This window comes from Thamnophis elegans, chromosome 6, assembly GCF_009769535.1.
Source record: "Thamnophis elegans isolate rThaEle1 chromosome 6, rThaEle1.pri, whole genome shotgun sequence".
Lineage (NCBI taxonomy): Eukaryota > Metazoa > Chordata > Lepidosauria > Squamata > Colubridae > Thamnophis > Thamnophis elegans.
In genome coordinates this window covers 49,124,692-49,146,489 of record NC_045546.1, presented here as the reverse complement: position 1 = coordinate 49,146,489, position 21,798 = coordinate 49,124,692, and the positions used below count along the sequence as shown (strand labels likewise).

The window sequence follows — 21,798 nt, the reverse complement described above, 5'->3', positions numbered from 1 at the left end:
GTCATAAGTTTGAAAAACAGTCATTAGTCACTTTTTTTCAGTGCCGTAACTTCGTTCATTAACAAACAATTGTAAGTCAAGGACTATTTGTACCCCATTTCTAAAGGTCCAAATTGTTTGGATATTTGAATAATTTAACATTTTTTCAAGCAAATTAGATTGTAATTTTTTCTCTTCCCCCCCTCCCCCCTTATAATGCTGGTGAAAATTCATCAAGCATTAAAAGTATGGTTCCTACTTAGGTGGGGTTATGTTTAAGAAAACAAATGGGATTTTGCACAATGAACTTTAAAATATATAAGTACCTTAGAATCCTAATACCTTCTGTCATACTCTTGGGAAATAGTACAATTCTGCAATATATGTTAAAATGCCCTTGCAATTATTGATGGCTTAAAAATAGATTCTACATAGGCCTCATTATTTCTTTATTTCACGTAAAATGTTTTGGTATTTCTATATGTAATCCAATCACAGGTTATAGAAGAATTGAACTTCAAAGTTCATGTCTGATTTTCTGTAAATATTAAGAGTTGTGTGTTCAATTAATACAATAGTGATCTTTAAAGGATTTTTCTTAAAAACAGTAATTTCAATCTTTAACTGCTTTTAAGATTCCTATTAGTTTCCTAGGACAGACAGTTGTTAAAAGTGATGAAATGTAGCATTGCACAAAAATCCTATTTTATTTAACGAGAACCGTCCTTCGGTCGGTGGTGCCAGAGTGTGTTTGCAGCAGCATCTCTTGGTTTTGTTTTATTTCATCAATTTTTAATACTCTCATTGGACCCTTTTTATTTAACTAATATTTTTTGGAGGCGATAACAACATAGAATATAACATAGACAAAAGTTTTTGTTTTTACCAGGGACTATTTTTATTCAACAATTCAGTACTAAGTAACACACAGATGTTAAGTATCTTAAGAAAGATAAAGTTTTGAAACACATTTTTAGATGTTGAATCTTATGGTTGTCAGAAAGTTACTAGGCTAATGACATTCTGCTAAGACATTGCTTCCTTCCTCAAATAGCATAGGAATTAGAACTAAGATTTTTTTTTACTTCTCTCTCTGTCTATATAATAAAGTTAGTGCACTAACTTTACTTAGACTTTAAAAACAGGAACAATTAAAATAACTGACCATAGATACTATTAAGATTTTATTTTATACGTATGTACAATAATTCTCGATGCATATAAGCTCCATATTGTTGTGAACAGAGAATAATACTAAGACAACTTTACTTGGAACAGCTTACATCCTGTATCAATGCCTTTAAGATCATTGAACAATAGCATCTCCCTAACCCAGGTCCTTTGGAAAGACTCAATAGGTGGATTTAAAAATGCCTAATCAAATCTAAATATCGGGCTAATTATGTGACCAGCCATAATAATGTAAGGCATTTTAAAAGCAAAAATAAGAAACCAATCATTCCTTGTCTGAAGAGAGGACATGTTTTAATTGTGGGTATGTGGAACTTGCCCTAATCTTACTGGATGGGCATTCTGAAGTTTGGAATTAGAGAAGAAGAATCTTATTCCAGTTCTAAATAGTGCACTGCAAGAATAAATATATTCCCCCCCCCCCGCCTTTGCTTGGTAAACAATTGGAATTTTAACTCTGTTTTTGTCCTTCTTGAAAGATGTAAGGAAAGGTCTTGAATCAGCATGATTCATTTTGAATGATATGCACAAATTCAATATGAAGTGCTCATAATCGCACTAATTAATTAGCATTTGTATTTGTTCCCTGATGTGCACTCTTGAATTGAGGATAGCTATTTCTTTAGTAAAGAATTTTACAACACGTTTGCCAAGAATTAACAAATAAAACCCTTAACTCTTGCTGAATATATTAGAATGGCCTCATCAACACTGTAATTATGGCAGATCCAATATGTTTGTGTGAGCTTTCTTAAGCATTGTTAATAGATATTAGGATTACAGTGCAATTTCAGATTGTAAAAGCATCTTGAAAATTTGTATTTGCCTATATAGTTCTTTTTACCATATTTGTAATTTAAACTTTTAAAGCTGTGAGATTGTGTCCAAATGTGCAGTTTTGTGTTTGCATGAACATACCTAGACCTCGCTTAACAATTGCCTGTTTAGCAACCATTTGAAATTCCTATATCACTGAAAAAGTAACTTTATAACCAGTTCTTGCATTTATGATCATGGCACATCCCAGTGGTCATGTAATCAAACTTTGGGCATTTCACAGCTGGCAGGTGTTTGATTGTCACAAAGTCCCATGGTGATATGATCACCATTTGCAAACCTAAGAGTTAGCTTCTGAGAAGCAGAGTCAATGGAGAAGCTAGCAGAAAATCACAAGCCATAGTCATGTGATGTCACACTTAATGACCCCTAGTGACTTTTTAAATGATTAAATGGGAAATGACATTGTCAGTCTGTAGCAGTTATATAATGTTTCATGTAGCAAATGTATTGCTTGGTGACAAGAGTTCATCCCAATTGTGTTCGCTAAATGAAGTCTCCCTGGACATTAAAATGTTTTGCTTGGTTACAAGAAGATAGTCAATGTTCTCTAGAAGTTATCTAGATGGCATGTGCAAAAAAAATTCTACAAAAGAAAGTATGCTTTACAATTGAAGATTTGATTCAATTTTCATACAAATTTTGGATAAATGAGAATAAAATGAATGATAAGAATTCTGAGTATATCTCTCTTTATCTGCACATTTCACTTCATTAAATCTGCTGTTAATTTGTAGTTTTTAAATGGGAAAAGAAAAACTGAATAGTGGAAGGTTTGCTTTATTTCAATCATGGCATAAAAATCATGTTATTGATAATATGCGTGACTTCAGTTGAGAACCTGAAAAACTATTGAGAGTCAAATAATTCTGGCCTAGATGAACAGATAAATTGTCTTGGTTTATGACAGTTTCCTGTGTAGTAATTTCTTCAGTTTCAAAATTAAAGGCAAGGCTAAAGAAGCCAGCAATAATTAGCAGGAAAGATTGGGTTTGGAGAATGATGAATTTTGAACATACGCTATTACCATATGTTTGTGAGCTTTTTCTGGCAATCAAAGCTTTGGAGAGCTGCATAGATCAAGTTTAGTGTTCTCTCCCTGTCTTTGTCTCATATGCTATTCCTACCTCCTGTCTTGTTGGTTGTAGCTAATAATAAAATAATGTTTTGAGTATAGTCATAAAGTGGGTTTTTAAAATGTTTGTGTGTAGGAACAGGGTACAAGTCAAATTTGGCTAGGAATTAAATCTGCATATACTTGTTTGCCTTCCCAAATTAAAAAAAAAATGTTTTAAAATCCTAGTTTCCTCTCATTGCTTCTTTTGAAATAACCTGAAACTTTCATGCTTTCCTGTTGTGTTTATATGCATCTTCTCTGAAATGCAAACATATTTTCTTGAAATACATTATTTCTGTATTTGTTCCTCTACTAGCTGGTTGCTTACAATCTTTGCTTTCTTTTGTAAATTCCTGTTTCTAGTACCTACCACAGCTGCCAGCACTCCGGATGCTGTTGACAAGTACCTAGAAGCACCTGGCGATGAGAATGAACATTCCCATTTTCAAAAAGCAAAAGAGAGATTAGAAGCGAAGCATCGTGAAAGAATGTCTCAGGTAAACCACAGATGGGTCTTATTAACTGGTTTTTGTAATGCAAACTTGATGTAGCTATCCATTATAATCAAGTGTTCCAGTTTCCTAAACCTTAATGAATTTCTCTGATTATTTAATTTATCCTCCCATTTTTGTTCCTCCAGTTGCTTACTCCTCCACACCACAAGTCTTTTAAAAAACCTGCAAGCCTATTCATGCAACAGTGTACTCTTCTTGAATTTAAAGAAGCATTCACTTTTGATTTCATAAGTTGAGGATATGATGCATTAACACCCCCCCCACCAGTGCTTATATATTCAAAATATAATCTGTGAACTTTTAATTCAGCTTTAGAGTGAACATTCAAACTTTCAAAGAGAAGCTGGCCTGCTAAAGATTTACACTTTTTATAGAACCTTTGTAAATTATAAATGATGAGCTATGATAAAGCATTTCACATATATTCTCATCTCTCGTTTGTTTTTTGCTGGCCGCTAATGTTAAAATCTTGTGTCCAAATGTCTTCCTCCCACCCGCCATTGTAATTGGCTGATAACAATATCTTTTTGATTGTAAAATGGGTGCATACATTTGCAGAGGTAACTGTCAAACTATATATCAATTACTCTAATCCATTTAGCATCAAAAAAGCATGAAATAGCCAAAATAAGTGAATGCAATCAATTATGTATAAAACTGATTGACAGGCAAAACAGAAAAATATCCATATTTTCTTCTGCTGTGAGGTATGTAGGAATATAAAAAGTATACGTCAGAAGTAAACTATTTCTGGATTGGGTGAAGGTACCCAAATATTTAGCTTTAAATTGTTTTTATGTAACTGTTTTCATAACATGGATTGGGCAGATATGTCGCTTGTCAACTGGATATGGTTTTAAAATATGTAAAACTGACATATACAATGATCCCTTGATTAAACACAGGGGAAAACAAGTATATTTTCAATCAACTGTGAATTTGGATCTGCTACTGATTAGGCCCCTGGCGTGAGGAAACACTTTTTTACTTTTAAAATTAATTGACCTCCTATGTATTTTTCCATTGGTTGGTGTTGAATGATTTCAGTGTTTTTAACTGAGAGCACATGCACATCCTGTAAGCCCTAAGATTTGTCACAGGTCTTGCTGTACAGTTTTAAATAAGACTTTCAGAAAAGCACTGGAAAGTCTTGTACCTAAATACTTCTCCAAACATACAATATATATCTCTTGACAGCGAGGAAGCACATTTTGTGTATATTTAACTAATCAGCTATATCATAATATAATAATTTGCATATTTATAGTGATTAGTGTTTGCCTTCCAGTCTATGTATATATACATAGTCTTGTCTTTACTTTCTGGCTTGAAGTTAATGGCAAACTGGGCTGTTCCTAGAATGAACACCGAATACCTCTTTGGAATGTGAATAGTTTTCACTATTCAGCTTTTAGAAGGTCACTCCATACTATAATTCAGTGGTTCCCAAACTTGGCAACTTTAAGACTTGTGACTTCAACTCCAGAATTCTGGGAGTTGAAGTCCACAAGTCTTAAAGTTGCCAAGTTTGGGAACCACTGCTATAATTTAAAAAAAAACACTTTCCTAAGCAATAAACCTTTGAAACCATTTTACATAGAACAGTATTTGTTCATTTTCTGTTTTATTTGCATAGGTCATGAGGGACATGGGAAGAGGCAGAACATCAAGCAAAAAATTTGCCAAAGGCTGATAAAAAGGCTGTCATTCAGGTAAAAAAGAAAGTGCTAATTTAGGATTATATAGTAAAAAATAAGTCTGTGGTACGATTGAGTTTTGTGTAACAGATTAGCAGCATTGCTATTTTAATTTATTTTGTCCACAGAGCTTATTATAATAGACTGTGTACATTGTGTGGTTTACATGCACTAATAACCACTACATAATTCATTCCCCACTGGATCATCATTTTCAGAGATATTTCCTTATCTAAACATGACACACAGAAGGACCATGGGCAGGCAAAAGAAGAGGAGCAGTAGTGACTTTTTCTGCCAGCTTCCCCATTGAATTTCCTTGTGAGAATGGTAGGAGCATGGACAATCTCCCTTCTTCTCTTCCCCTTCCCTTCTCAGCAGGCAGGGGTGTGGCTGCTTCTGGGTGGGGGACGGAATTGCGATCCCTAATCTTCATGTATGTTACAGTATAACATTAACATATCTTGATGGCACAATGGTTTCTAAGAGATATCCCAAAACTAGACTGACTATGCATCTGGAAAGCGTTCCTTCACAGAATAGGTTGTATATTATAAGAGCTATAAGGTAGTCTCGACTGTTTGAAGTTACAACGGTACTGAAAAAACTGACCATTTTTCTCACTTATGACCGCTGCAGAAGCCGCATGATCTAGTGATTTACATTTAGATGCTTGGCAACTGGTTCATATTTATGATGCTTGTGGTGTCCCGGGGTCATGTGATCACATTTTGCAAAATTCTGATGTCAATTGGGGAAGCCTGATTCACTTAACAACCATGTTACTAATTTAATAACTGCAGTGATTTGCTTAACAACTGTGGCAAGCAGGGTCATAAAATGGGGAAAAACTCACTTAAAAATGTCTCGCTTAACAACAGAAATTTTTGTCTCAGTTGTGGTTGTAAAACACAAACATGCATTTCCCTGCCACTTCCATGGCCCTGTTCCAAACAGGTCAAGGCCCAGTCATGGGCTACAGCCCGGAGTTGGGTACTTCTGGCCTCTACCATTATATTAAAAAATTATCCATTTCACTACATGTAATTATCTAGATTTATAATTTTAATGTTTATAATTTTAATGTTTATATTTTAGTTTCTATTATTTAGTTTTCTATTTATGTATATAGTTTTAATAGTATAGTAGTAGCTCTTTTTGAATAATAGAATGAAACACGCACATTCTTTTTGTTATTATCGATCCTTGTTATTTAAAATAAGTAATAATTTTATTCCTAAAACTATTAAACTACTGAATAAACTATTTTTTCCAACAAGTGGGTAAAATTGTATGCAGTTTAATTTAAATTATGTATAGAAAGCAGATAGATGATTCTCCTCAATGTATGCAGAAAACAGCCAATTCCTCTTAAAGAATAGACTTTATACTCCCCTATCCCCAAGACTTTAATTTATTTAATGACTTTGAGCAAATCATATAGTCTAGCCTTATGTACTGTATTTAGGAGGAATAACCATAATCATCCCCTTATGTACTTATGCTTTGAACACAGAAAATATAACTTCTTCTGGACTTATAGTTGGTATCACACTCCCGTCGTTGTCCCATCCCCTTGGCAATATGCCTGAAGTTAATTTGGAGACAATATGAGAAGAGAGATGCAATTGGGACAGAAATGCACACATACTTTTTCATACGTGCTTTCAGTTTTGCGAAGATAGGGTGACTTGCTGATCTCAGAAGCATATTATACTTATTGGAATATGTGATATATAATTTCTGTTTTTGAAAAAAAATAGTGTAATTTTATCAGTACATTAAAAGTTGAGTTTTTTTCTTACGTATATCTCACATTTTGTTGAACATTGAAACTTGGATCATCACTGGACACTCACTTTTTGCTACAATTTTCAGAATCAGAAGAGCCATCTAACCATACTGGAAAGATTGGCCATAAACATAAAAAATCAGAAAATTCCAGAAGATCCCAGTGAAGACAATACAATACCAAGTCATTTTCAGAATGTTTACTTTATGTTTAAAATGTATTGTTGTATATATTATAACTACTTTCCCCCCCCCCCCAATAGCATTTCCAAGAGAAGGTGGAATCCTTGGAACAAGAAGCTGCAAATGAGAGACAGCAGCTAGTAGAGACTCACATGGCCCGAGTTGAAGCCATGCTCAATGACCGTCGCGTGTTGCCTTGGAACACTATATTACAGCTTACAGGCAGTGCCCCCTAAGTAAGGGATTCAAATAATCGTAGTTTATATGAACTATAACTAGAGCAGGAGTGCATGGAGCCATTTATCTCAAAAGTAATATACACTGGAATTTAAATTACGTTATACTACTTAAAAGTAAGCTATTTCTCTTTGTAAACTCATTGCTCTTTAAATACAATTTAAAATTTATCATTGCTTCTAATGTATCTAGATGTTAACAAATTCTGAATACCCATGAATAATAATAATGTGTGTGTGTGTGTGTGTATGTATGTATGTATGTATGTGTATAATACATAAAACTTATATATATATTATTTATTTAGCATTTAGATTTTAGATTAGACTATTATTTATCAGACAAATACAACATATACATACTCCATACCTACATACATACATACAACATACATACACATATACATATATACATATACACACACACAGATACATACATATATATATATATATTAAAGTATGGTTGATTTGTAAATATATTGTATCTTTAGAACAAGGGTCTCCAATTCCCAGCCTGTGGCTTGCTACCAGGCCGTGGCCTGTTTGGAATCTGGCTGTGTGAAAAGCTGGCTTGCACACGTGCAATTTTTTAACCTTTTTATTATACACAGATGCAATAACAGCAGCAGTTGTCTACTGAGGGGGTTGACCACGCAACGTCCAAATCCACTTCTAAATTGAAATTCAGTAGCTGACCCAGCACCAGCTTCTGCCTTTTTCTCTGCACCAGGAGGAGCTGCATTTCTTCTATAGGTTATCCCTATCAGCTTCTCCTCGTGTAAGACGCCTTCTAAACCTTTGAGCCTCGGTCTGCCTGTTTCAGGACGGCTGCAACGCAAAGTGGCAGGCCACAATTCAGGTGGTCGATGGAGATAATCCGTAGGTACTGAATGCCGTCATTGGTCAAAAACCAATTCCTTCACGTAGCCACGAAATTTCAAGGACTGCATTGCTTTCATGACATGGAGGTTGGGCACATTTTTGTCCACTAGTTCTAGATGCTCAGGCATGTAGACATCTTTCTTGGCCACCATCACACCCTCCTTAAAAAGATTGCAATATGATTTTTCTTAGGCATCAACATCGTAGCAGCACTGTCAGGACCAAAGCGGGAAAAGCACACACGTACATTTTGACTTGTGCGAGCAGCAGGCTGGCGCAGTGGCAGGCTGGCACACATGCACAGCTCAACTTGTATGAGTGGCAGACAGATACGCACACATTTGAATTGTGTGAGTGGCACGCTGGCACATAGTTCAAATTGCCCAAGCAGTGGTTTGGTGTGCATGTGCATGCATGTGCCTGCCCACGATTTGCCTAGGCTGGTTCCCCCCTGCCCTGCCAGGCTGCCAAGCTGTAAAGGTTGCGTACTGCTGCTTTAGAGAGGACTGCAAAAGCTTCAATTTTTCCAATCTACTGTATATTTTTTTAATCCAATATATTTCTACATCAGGTATTTATTAGAAATGACATGATTTTTCCATTTAAAGGTTGTTAAGTATGGCATTTTGTTAAGCTGTACTTAATGCTCAAAACACATTTTTGTCAGCTGTTTTTATATTGAAAAATATGAAAGTGTGATTATGATAATGCTTTTACAGAATGCAAAATAATTCATTTTGGTTTTGTTGACACTATTAAATATATGTCATCTTTATAATGAAGTAAATTAATGCACTTGATGTAAGTTTGGATTTTATGGGTATTTGGATTAATGGAAACATATATCCTGCCTTTGGGTAAATGATTTACTATAATTATGTGAGTATTTCTCTAAAATGGATATGACTTGGAACTTTGAAGGCAGAATGTGTATTGAAATATACACTTTAAAAACTACATTGTCCTCTATATCTATACAATTTTTTTTATGTTACTATACTTTGGGAAATGAACAGTCTAATAACAGAAGTCCACTACCTTATTTCACACAACCTAAGGCTTATTAGTCTTTTAAAGGCTACATACAAGGGACTGACCAATTTCATGGGACTGTCAACTTCATAAGTGATTGATGTGGTGGCTTTTATCTCTATAGCCTCGACATGTATTCAATATGCTGAAGAAATATGTGCGTGCAGAGCAGAAAGACAGACAACATACACTGAAACATTTTGAACATGTGCGTTATGGTGGACCCTAAGAAAGCAGCACAGATCAGATCTCAGGTATAAGATAGAAACTTATAGAAGTTCCTTATTTTAATATTGTGTGAATGTCAGCATAAAAGATTGAATAGAAAGCAGAATTAAAAAGGTGCAAGATCCATACAGTATATTGTTTTCCTTTACATTTAATCTTTTAGCGAAACTAAAGTTGTCACGCTTTAAGCATTTTTGTTGCATCCACTGCAGTATTTTATAATAAAATTTTGATTTCTGCTTAGGCTGCATTTTTATCAATACCCCTTCTTGATCAAATTCATTTATGTCCATTTATTTTCCATTTATTCCTATATTATATGAAACTATTCTTGATATATAGTTATGCTTATACAGTAAATGATTGCTCATCCAGATATAGCAGTTATTACTTTGATGGTCAGCCATTACTATGTGAGTGATAGTTTCCTATTTAAAAAGTTGTTTAATTTGCCTGTTTTACTTAAGGTATTAATATAATGCTTTGCCAAGCATATTTGTAGAATTTTGAAGTTTCAATTTTCCTGTCGATTCTCTCTCTCTCTCTCTCTCTCTCTCTCTCTCTCTCCCCCTCCCTCTCCAAGGTTTTAAATATACAATATGCAAAAGCTGCTTGTCTGTTTTTATTTAAAACACAATTTTATTACAACTATAAGAAGGCAAAAGTTTGTAACAAATATTAGAAATGCATTTTCTCATGATGTAGATTTTCACAGTTGAATTATTAGCACATTCTTGTATGAAACTTGTAAATAAGGCTTAATAGATCAATCTCACATACAGGTAAGAAAACAAGGGCTGAACTTTCCATTTCGTATAGCTGACTTTGGCTTAAGTTTCCCTTTTTACAGTTTTTCTGGCCTTCTCCGGCTTCAGTTGCTAAGCAAAATGGTTAGTACTTGAATGGGAGATCTGTAAGGAATACCAAGAATATAGGCTACATTTCTCTCTCCCAAATCTCAAATATTCAGTTAAACATCTTTATCAACTTTTGTATGGAATAAAGAAAGGGAAAATTATATTCCCAATATGTGGAATATCCAGCAAATGCTTACTTTTTAATCTCTTCTGTCATCTTCTGAAGTCAGTAGAGAAAGGGCTTATGACTGAAAACCCCATTGTAGAATCCTTCCTAACTCTGACACTTGGTATTACCAGTTTCAGACACCAGCAACAGAATCAGTAAGGAGTGTACAATGTTGTTAATCAGATTATCTATAAGCGTCTTCATGTCAAAATCCTCCTGTTACAATTTGTGCATGACCAGATGATTTCCATTGGAGATTTTCTATATTCTAAGGTTTGAATTCAAAGTAAATTGTTCAGGAAGTGCTTCCTTGGTCATTGTGGTATTTCCCTGAAGGACAGTAGAAGACATATGACAGTTCAAGGTAATGATATTTTGGTCATTTTAGGAATTCTTGTACTGACTATAAAAATTTTTTTTACCCTTTGAAGCTTGTACATATTAAAGCAGTAATGCTCCAGCACCTCTTATCCATGGATGAAACTCAGTCGGAAGCAAGAATAGAAGTTAGGGTGTGGAACTCATTGTCTTTGGCATGTCTATTTAGCCAAATTTATCAATCCTCAATCAGAACACTTAAATATTATTGCTTTTGTAGATTTGAAACACTAGTATGAATGAAGGCTTTTCAGACATTAGTAAGTATCATGAATAGAACAAATAGCTTTACCTCTTCAAATTGTTCAGAAAAGCCCCTGATGGAGAACTCCTCATACTGTTGTATAGTTCTGTTATCTTCCTTACTAAACGTTTTCTAAGAAAAAATAAACTAGTGTGGCCTTCTTGTAAATAAATTAACACAATAGCAGTTTATCCTTTCAAGGTTTGGATAACATCAGTGAATTTCTTATGAATCCTTTTAACTTCAAGACTTTTGTAAGTGTTGTTGTAATTTATTTCTGTAGGTTATGACACATCTACGTGTGACATATGAACGTATGAACCAGTCTCTTTCTGTTCTTTACAATGTGCCGGCAGTTGCTGAAGAGATTCAGGATGAAGTTGGTAAGTACAATCTCATTTGAGGTTTAACAATTTTATTCTAGCAATAATGCAATAATTTTCAATAATTTGAGAGAAAAGAAATTGAAACATGCATGGTATTAAAGAGATAATGGTTTATCATACAGTCTGATGCAAACACAGAACTGTGGTGTTGAGTTACCACATGATTAATAATATGGGATGAGGAAAAGCCACTATGTGTTAATAAGAAATTGGTTTTCTCCATACTCTTCATGCAACAAACCAGAAAAAGGCAAATAAGTGTATTGGTCAGAAGAATATGTTTGCTTTTATCAATGTTGCTGGAATTGTATGTGCTTTTTCAAAGAGAATGGAATGGAGAGGAGAGAAGGAAGGGACCTTGGAGGTCTTCTAGTCCAACCCTCTGCTCGGGCAGGAAGCTCTATACCATTTCATATAAATGATTGTCCAATCTCTTCTTGTTTCAATGATTAATTGTTCTGTCAGGAAAATTTTCCTTAGTTCTAGATTGCTTCTCTCCCTGATTAATTTCCATCCATTGCTTCTTGTCTTGCCTTCAGGTGGGTTGTTTAAATAGTTTAAAGAAGTAAAGTGTAATGTTGTATCAAGGTAAATATTAGAGTAAAGGTCTAAAATATTTTTGTTATTTTTTCTTTCTTTCTTTAGATGAATTACTTCAGAAAGAGCAAAACTACTCTGATGATGTCTTGGCTAATATGATCAGTGAACCCAAGGATCAGCTATGGAAATGATGACTCCTCATGCCTTCATTGACAGAGACTAAAACAGTTGAACGTCTCCCAGTAGCTAGGAGAATTCAGCCTAGATGATCTTAAGCCTTGCATCCCTTCGCAGTTGATCCAGTCCCAGGCAAATACTGAAATGAAGGTAATGTATGGAGATACTGTGCTTATTATAAGATCATTATGAGAAAGACTTGATCTCTCTGACTTGAGCAAGTTTCTTTAAATCATTCTGAGTAGTGGGAAGGTATGTCTGAAAAACTGATCACTTTATTTGTGGCATATTACAATTGATATGCATGAGAAATTTCAAGGATGACATTCATGTACTCCATTGGACCAAGAATCAGTAAAAAATGAAGTGAGATGCTTTAGGGTATTAATGCCAAGAAACTGTCAGAAATGGTTATACATTTGAAATAATAAATTCTGATTAAGAGAATTGCTCAGAGTTCTAGTGAGTATTACTAACTTGGAGACTTAAAGTGAAATTTTAAGGAATATTGTGCACTTAATTAATAATAATATTATTTGGCATATTCAAAAAATGCTACTAATTAGAGGTATGCAAAATAATCCATGCTTGAACCATTCTGTCAATGAAATAGCTGTTTTTGGTCTAGCTTTTTCAGGAAACTACAAAGGGATGAGCAATTGGAGCCAAGAAGTTGTTAATACTTCTCTTATGGAAGGCATTATGCCTGCTGCCTTGAAATTTGTGGCCATTCATCCCCTCCCTACAATCAGCAATTCTTGATAATAACAATGTGACTCCAACACATATTTTTTAAAATAAAGTTGTTAAAAACTAGTGGAGCATCAGCTACAGATCACCCTAAAGGTAATTGTTTATTTAGAATGGAAGTCAGGATTAATAACTGAGCATGGACAGAAGCCACATTGATTTCCCTCCTGGATGGCTTACATTAGAATATGGATAAGTGTAGTACAGTCCTCTGGTCCTTTTAGATCCCTTGAGTTCCTTTGATACTGTCTACTATGAAATCCTTCTGACTACATGCTAAACTTTGGAATTTGTGGGCAATATATTACAGTGTTTCTCTCCTTCCCATCTGTACATACCAGTCAATGGTAGTACATGGAACAGGCTTTGACCACTATTTAAAAGTATGTGGTTGTCCAGAAGTAACCAACTTCTAGTGCTGCAGGGTCATCTTTCTCTCCTGTGTATGTAACGTCTACATGAAGATGCTGACTGAGAATCTACTTGGTTTGAATTAGGTTTATCTCAGGGGTAATTTACTTTGCTTAAGATGTGATATCATGTGATAGGCTGGATAGGAAGACTTCCCTAGATATAGATCCATGTTTGAGGGATCCTCCTAGATGCATCTGGTCCTTCAACATCCTAGCAGAAAACAATCCAAGGAACATACCTCAAGGTCCTGATTAGTGTACTTATTAGAAATGTTAAGTTTATAGTACAAGCATTCCAGTTATTCTTTTGCTTTCTAATGAAGCCTCATTTTGTGAAATGGGAGAAGCTGCATATGCTCACATTTTTGGTAACTGCCAATATACTTAGTAGTTTAGATCCTAGATCCTCATCATTTATGGATTTACTATTGAAATGTTTCTTTATATGAGTGTTCCTTTGAAGCTCTGACTTGAAGCTGCAAGTGGCGAAGAATGCAGCAGCCTGTTTGCAGTGCATGAGAGCCACACGGGTAACATAATCTATAAAGCCCTTTCTGGCATGGTGTCTCAGTATCTGTGGGAGCACCTGCTTCAGATAGAATCAATTCCAGATTATTTGGCCCAGAAAACAGTATGAGTCCCCTCTCATGAGATTAGAGAACAAGGCTACAATGATACTTTTCAAATTATGGTCATCTATTTATGTAAACCTTATCTGTGGAGATCCAGATGGCATCCTTGCTTACAGTTTTCCAGAGCAAAACACACCATTTAGGTAGCATTTTGGGCTGCTGAAGGATATAGAAGGGCATAGGAATCATTCTGATGCCATTTTTAAGGAGGTGTGATTTTATGGATTTAAAATAATCAGAAAGCTAATTAGATTAGCAATATAGAAATGTTATAAATAAATGGATGCAAACCTTTGAATCCTCTGCAAAAAAATCAGGTTTCCACTCAGTCAAGATTTTAATGGATGACCCTGCCTAAAACTCTGCAGTCCAAAAAATATTTTCTGTTGACAGCTCAGAAAGACAAAACAGAAGTACAAAAGCTTTCACAGATTGATACTATAAATCCCACAATTCACGTGGGCTTTTCTTCTTACTTATCCAATTCTCAGCCTGGAGATGAATAATAAAATCACCACTGGTTCGAAGGGTTCTGTATTCAAATTTTATGTTGTAAGTACATTTACATTAACTGTTCTGTGATTATTTATTTTGTCAGTTAATATGATTGCCCAACTAGCAATATGGAATGAAAATAAAAAATAGATCAAGATGAAAGCACACACAGATAGTGCTCGACTTACAACCATTCATTTAGCGACTGTTTGAAGTTACAACAGAACTGACAAAGTGACATGACCAGTTCTCACATGTATGCCCATTGCAGCTTCCTTACAGCCATGTCATCAAAATTAGTGGGCTTGGCAACCACTATCTATTTACAGTGGTTGCAGTGTACCAGGGTCACAAGATTTTCCATTTGCAGTCTTCCATTTGCAACCAACCAGCTTCTGACAAGCTGAGACAATGAGGAAAGCTGGATTCACTTAACAGCCATATGATCCAACAGTTGAAATGGTTCTGCAACAATTGGGGCAAAACATGTTGTAGAATTGGGCATGACTTACTTAACAACCTTCTTGCTCAGCAGTGGAAATTCTGGTCCCAATTGTGGTCAAGGATTTCTTGTGTATTACACATACACAAGAAAAGCATAGCAAGGCCCAAGGCTGCAATCCTTTTTGGAGAGTTACAAATGAGCTCCTCCTTTATCCTAGCTCAGTATCCTGTGGAAAGGCTAGGCCTTTAAACTTTGTGGAGGGCTAACAAATTCGGGACCATGGAACATGCGTTCCTCTGCAATAGAAAATGCATGCCATCTCTTGAGTCCTGCTGCAGGGCAGAGTTTTAAAGTATTTTCTACTAAAAGTAACCGATGACATATTGATTCTAATTTCATATTTCATATGGATATATTCTACATTCCTGTACATTATGAATTTTTGTAATTATTACTTGTTATTGTTGATTTTATATTGTCTGCTTTTCCAATAAAAACCGCACCTCCTAGCTTTTTACTGTGCCAACAAGTTAGGGTCAATTCTGAGCAAACCACATAGATATTTTTTTCTATGACGTAACATGGACATCTCTAACTTGGTCCTTCAGATGATCTGGAGTCAAATATATTGTCACTATACTTAAGTCATCCACCTTCCTTCTGTTCTTCCTCTACTCTTTCTTCTACCATTTTGAGCATTAAATCTTTCTCCAGAGAGGCAGGTCTTTACATAATGTGTCTGAAGTAGGATAATTTGACCCGGGGTGTTTGTGGCCTTGAGTGAGAGAATTCTGGGTTAATTAAATATCTTTTGCTATTTTGAAAATAATAAATTTGCATGCGCTCACAATGTCAAATATAAGAGTGTAGGCATTAATGAACTAAATATTACACTTGGTACAATGCATTGTAATGACTTGGCAGGTAAGCTGGATTTCAAAGCAAAAACTATTTGTAGCTATAATTTTCTATAAAGAACTTTTATAATTATAGAACTGTTATAATCAAGACTATCTTTTCTAATCAAATGCCTTTCAAATATATTGGGTGGCAATTCTTGTAATTTCTAATTTGGCTTAAAAATAATGGACTTGTGATCCATGCACAGATATTGTTTTCCAAAATATTTTTTACAAATGATTTTTTAGAGAGATACAGAATATTGGTTTTGAAAAGATGATAACTTCTTAAGACTTCATTCAGTTATATGTTACAAGCTAGACTGAAGCATAAATGTTTTTGAGATTTATGATAGTATTTGATGATGATTGAATGACAGCACCATAACCTCTAAAGGGTAAGAAAATGAATGGAGTAAGAACTACCATAAAATAAGTGGTATGTATTTATTTGTGATATTTATGTTATCAGTTTTGTTAAAAAAACAGGATAATTTGTTTCACCTTGAAAGAAATACTTTTTATATTGTATCACATAATTGTTTATTATTTTGATTCAGGACAGCTAAATGTAAGCTAGAAATTAATACAGTAAGATGTCACTGGCATGTATACTTTTAGTTTCAAATGTTCTTGTTTCTTTCTTTCTTGTTTTCAGGATTAACTTAAAGCAGATATTTTTCTCAGCTGATGCTTTTGTAACTTCATTTATGGCACATATCTTTCCTGCCCCAATCCAAAACACAGGCAAATTGTTTTTGAAGTTTTTGTTTATTTCTTTTATTTGCTCTTTATCTTTCCTTTTTATTTATTTCTTTGGCTGCATATACACAGTTGAGCCAGTTGATGCCCGTCCAGCTGCAGACAGAGGACTCACCACACGACCAGGTATATAATTGGCATGGCTTTTACCTAACTTGTGTTGTCCTGCATGTCTATGTTTGGCTTGAGCTGAAGGAATCATCTTTTCTTTCTCATATTTCTCTGTTGTGTTCCTCTGTCTTTGCATAGGCATGATTAACAACAGTAACACACAAGCAAAATAATCTTGCTTCAATATTTCCATTGACTCATGAATTATAACTATCAACAATATGATGAAATTAAGAGTAGGGTGACGACCTGAATGGTTTAGGTAATTGTTACTCCTATGTATTTAAAAAAGTCAAAATAAGGGCAACTTGACCAAAGTATGCTAAGTATATATTAGTCCAGTTGTCCTAATTTAACTTCTTTTAAATACTTTTGGCCTGAATGATTGAGTCTTCATTGACATATTGCTCCTATGTAGTTTTCCCCCTATATTCTTAACATTCATCAGCATCAATTTGATATTCAAACTATGTAATATTTCATGATACAATTTACACATGAAATATAAATGTTTAATAAGGCTTTAAAATGTGCCATCTATTTAGCCCAAAATGCAAATATATTTAAGCTACATTTTCTAGACTGCCTCATAATTTTCCTTTCAGTACTATGTAATGTAATTTACCCCACTACTTTAGTAAAAATATTAAAATAGTTTAAACAATAGTAAATAGCATTTTCTACTTCTTTCATGAGCATAACTGGAATATATCAAAATGAGGATATACCGTATTTTTGGAGTATAAGACGCACCTTTTACCTCAAAAAAGAGGCTGAAAATCTGGGTGCGCCTTATACACTGAATACAGCATTTTTTGCCTCCCGAAACCCCACCCCTTCATCAAAATGGCTGTGCATAGCTTTTAGGAGGCTTTCAGAGAGTTCCTGGGAACTGAGGGCAGAAATGAGCAAAAAGGGCCATTTTTTTGCTGAATTTTACCTAAGCCTCCTAAAGGCTATCCATGCCCATTTTTTGATGAAAAACCGGCTCGTTTATGTGAAAAATGGACCATTTTTGTTAATTTTTTACCACCACCACCGCAGGAGCACTCTACACGCCTCCTAAGGGCTATTCATGCCTTTTGGGGGGGGGGGAATGTTTTTGAGAGGTTTTTTTTTAATTTGCCTCTTCAAAATCTTGATGCGTCTTATACTCCGGTGCGTCTTATACTCCAAAAAATACGGGTATGTGTATAAAATTAATGGCTTTTGGAGGCATTTATTTTTGGTGTATAATAAACATTAAAATAACTTTTTTACTAATAAGTCATTTGGGCCCAGTGTCATATAAGATAAACATATAACACTGATCTGTGATTCACAAGACATTTATTGGGTGTATCATTAAGATCATAAGGAAAGAAAATTTAATATCTTTTGAAGCAAAAACAAATCAAAGTTTAATATTAATCATGTTGCACAATGCAACATTTAAAAATAAAGAAAATTACAGTTCAAAATAAATATCACCAAATATTCCCCTTGTTTTACAGAAGACAGCTTACATATAAAGATTATTGGATTGAACTTGTTAACTGCATTTTATTTATTTTATAAAAAGACCTATTGAAGTGTTCAACAAGTCTTAATAATATATATATATATAATAGTGCAGTTTTGGAGGAGGGACTTTAGTTTCCTCAAGTCAACAACTAGTTAAATAATTGCTTTTAATTGTTTGCTGTTTTCCATATCCAATCACTAATTACAGGCCTTTAGAATTAATGTGACATTTTGGGGGGAAAAAATATACCTCAAATTCTGTAAACGCTACAAATATTTTAAAAATAATGACTGTTTCCATCTTCAATGAAACCTGCTCAGAAATTTATCTGCTGACTTTGTAAATTCTTATTGACTTTAATCACTCAATTATAAGATGAAAAATATTATTTTGATGTCTGTTTTCTCAAGGAAAAATATCTTAGGGTAGGGGTGGTAAGAAAAAAATGGACAGTTCACTCAATGAAATGCCTTGTGTTAACTAGCAAAATATATTGTTCTTGAAACTGCCCTATTAAAAATCTCATCCTGTGATATTTAATTTTTATTGTTGGACTGTATGCTAAGACATTAAACATTGTTATTCATAACCTTTATTGATCGTACAGAAAATTTGAACTGTTTGAAAACTCTCATACAGATTTATTCCTCTAAACTATGTCCTCTCCTGGTTTAGCTGTCACAATCTGTTCAATTGACTTTGTCATTGTGAAATCGTTGTGAGTGTTTGTATGTGTGAGAGAGGAAAGGAAGAAAAGAAAGAGAAAAAAAAGCTGGGAAGATCTGTGTCATCTAATTCAGATAAAGTTACCTCCTACAGCATGGGTGTCAAATTCAATCACCTCATGACATATCACAACATTTTTTTTGCCTTTGTGGAGCTGGGGTAGGCATGGCCTGCGCGTGACGTATCTGGTCCATGGGCCACTAGTTTGATACCCCTGCCCTACATTGCCCTATGCTTGATCTGTTTTCATTTCCTTTTTTTTTTTTTTTTTGCTCTTACTCAAGGCAGATATTACTTTAACAAACTCAGCAATGTGACCTTAATTAGTTCATTAGAAGCCAGCATTGCTGCTTTCAGTTTCAAACTGAAAGCTTTTTTTGTCAGGTACACAAACTGCACATTAGTGAAAAATGATTTTCTAAAAAAAATTAGTTGTATTTGTAAGAGGTCACTAATTATTATTTTGCTAACTAACTGATATGTTGCTAAATGAGGAGTGGTATAATTTCAAAAGTTCTAAATATTGTGTCAAAATATGGATTTTCTAAAACAATTACTGACTTGCATCTCAACTTTCACTAGATAAGCACAGAAAAGTATAAATTAACAAATACATTCTTTTTAGTCTGGCAGTTATGTATTGATCTCACTGGAATAAAATGGAAACTGTAAACTTTTGCAAGATTTACTAACATCCAGAATGTTTCGACATGAAGACATACTGGCACATTATTTTATAATGTTGAGCATTTATATTGATTTATATTGATAGTGAGCAAGAAATTGTGAACTGCTGGTTGTTGTTTTAAAAAACTTCTGTAAAGATTGACAGATACCCCTATTTCCCCATCTATTATACAAGTAGCAAAATTTCACACCCAACACAAATACATTTTATGGCATAAGGCACCAGAGCCTGGCTTTATTGTTTTTTCAATGGACAAACCTGTTGCAAACCTTTTTCTGGCATCAGATCTGTGGCAAATTTGCATATATTTGCCTTATTAAATCATATTGCAATAATATAAGGGATCATTTAGGAAGAAGTGAGAGAAAAAGCAGTATGTATTTTCCTTGAGGAAAAACATCGCTGTAAATAACATTTTTGTGGTTTGTCACATAGCCAGCCAGATTGTTTAAGTGGATTTAGTGTTTTTATCCATTGAGTGAGTTCTTTCCAAAGACCTGGGATAGGGAGATGTTGTTTGATGGTAAAAGTATGTCACAAGATGTAAACTGCATCAAGTAAATCTGCTTTTTGCAATTGATTGATGGGGATTTTGTCAGTGCTGATGGATTTAAAATAGTGTTCCAGTTGTTTTGAGATTGTACACGAGGTGCCTATCACTATTGGTTCTATCTTTGCTTTCTTTTGCCAGTCATTCCAACTCTATTTTTGCGTCTATTTTGTAATTTTCTCTAGTGCTTTCTCTTCTACTGTGGTGCCTCCAGCTACTGCAGTGTCCACTATCCAGACATACCTCTTACAACATTTCTACATCTCATGAGATTTCAGCATACTTACCCCTGCAATTTTGATAAACTATCACATGTAAATAGTAAAGTCTCTCGTCGTCACAACATAATTGAGATTTAGGAAAGCAAGTCAAACTTGATGATTTCAATAGAACTTTGAGGAAGAAAGGCTTGAAAGAGATTCTTGTTGAGTAAAATTATACAGCTGTATGGATATATTATCCATTGAGATAGGGACTCCATGCTATTCATTGCTCAGCTATTTTTGCTATTTTAACATTCTTTACATGTTACATACATCAGGTTTGGTTCATATAAGCTTGGTTAAATACATAAATAAATGGCAGCCTTGATAAAATTCAGCCATGAGTTAGAGTTACCGATTACTAATTTAAATCAGAATTAAATATCAGGATATAAATATTATTATTCATTAGCAATGATCTTTTGACTAAGAAGTGCATAACCATCATTTTACAATTGTATGTATTTATAGCTTTAGGGCCTGATTGTCTAACATGTTCTGTTCTCACAATGAGCCACAAATGTTATTTTGAACTTGTACTTTGAGAAATGAAACAATTATCACAATGTAACTGCAATCAAGATTCTCTTGATGTTAGATGTTAATTGATGTTAATGTTAGATGTCTCAATGGGCCAATTCAAACAGTCAAGCACAGCAGTCTCACTTAGTGCCAGGAATAAGACTCATGCTTTCAAGCTTGCTCCAACTTAATTACCTGGCCTCTTTTTCCTCTGAACATTGTTGGTAGTCTCTAAATTACTTGTGTAGTCTTTTTCTTTGTTTCACTGTTTATCTCTACCTTTCACCCCCTAATTTTTCATTTGCATTTCTTGATATTTTTATGCTGGTAGCCATGGTTTATGGTGTTCATATAACTATTTTCAAAAGTTTGTTTTTAGTAATTGCTTGGTTTTTTGGTTTAATTCAGGCTCTGGATAACCAATGTTAAGACAGAAGAAACTTCAGAATTAAAGATGGATGCAGAATACAGACATGATTCAGGATATGAAGTACATCATCAGAAACTGGCAAGTGTAGTCTCAATTCTTAGATTTAATTTAGCTAAAATTAAACAATTGTTTATGAACCTGTTTCATATATATTTCTGTAGGATGATGT

At 34.3% G+C, this 21,798-nt stretch overlaps 2 protein-coding genes across 2 annotated transcripts in view; one reads left to right on the top strand and one right to left on the bottom strand.

The window, feature by feature from the left end:
- The window catches only part of APP (amyloid beta precursor protein), a 135,541-nt gene that overhangs the window by 108,683 nt on the left and 5,060 nt on the right, over nucleotides 1–21,798 (top strand). The window contains 13 exon segments of the mRNA XM_032219515.1: nucleotides 3,488–3,632; nucleotides 5,288–5,351; nucleotides 7,391–7,493; nucleotides 7,496–7,546; nucleotides 7,595–7,596; nucleotides 9,585–9,674; nucleotides 9,676–9,714; nucleotides 11,620–11,719; nucleotides 12,368–12,510; nucleotides 12,512–12,539; nucleotides 12,542–12,589; nucleotides 16,908–16,974; nucleotides 21,620–21,707. Of these exon segments, the coding sequence (XP_032075406.1) occupies nucleotides 3,488–3,632; nucleotides 5,288–5,351; nucleotides 7,391–7,493; nucleotides 7,496–7,546; nucleotides 7,595–7,596; nucleotides 9,585–9,674; nucleotides 9,676–9,714; nucleotides 11,620–11,719; nucleotides 12,368–12,510; nucleotides 12,512–12,539; nucleotides 12,542–12,589; nucleotides 16,908–16,974; nucleotides 21,620–21,707 (968 nt within the window).
- LOC116510114 (40S ribosomal protein S10-like) lies at nucleotides 8,122–9,555 on the bottom strand. Its single transcript, XM_032219513.1, is given in 7 exon segments — nucleotides 8,122–8,202; nucleotides 8,205–8,301; nucleotides 8,303–8,331; nucleotides 8,334–8,426; nucleotides 8,429–8,460; nucleotides 8,462–8,600; nucleotides 8,603–9,555. Coding segments are annotated over 7 exon segments (651 nt in total). The 5' UTR covers nucleotides 8,841–9,555; the 3' UTR covers nucleotides 8,122–8,179.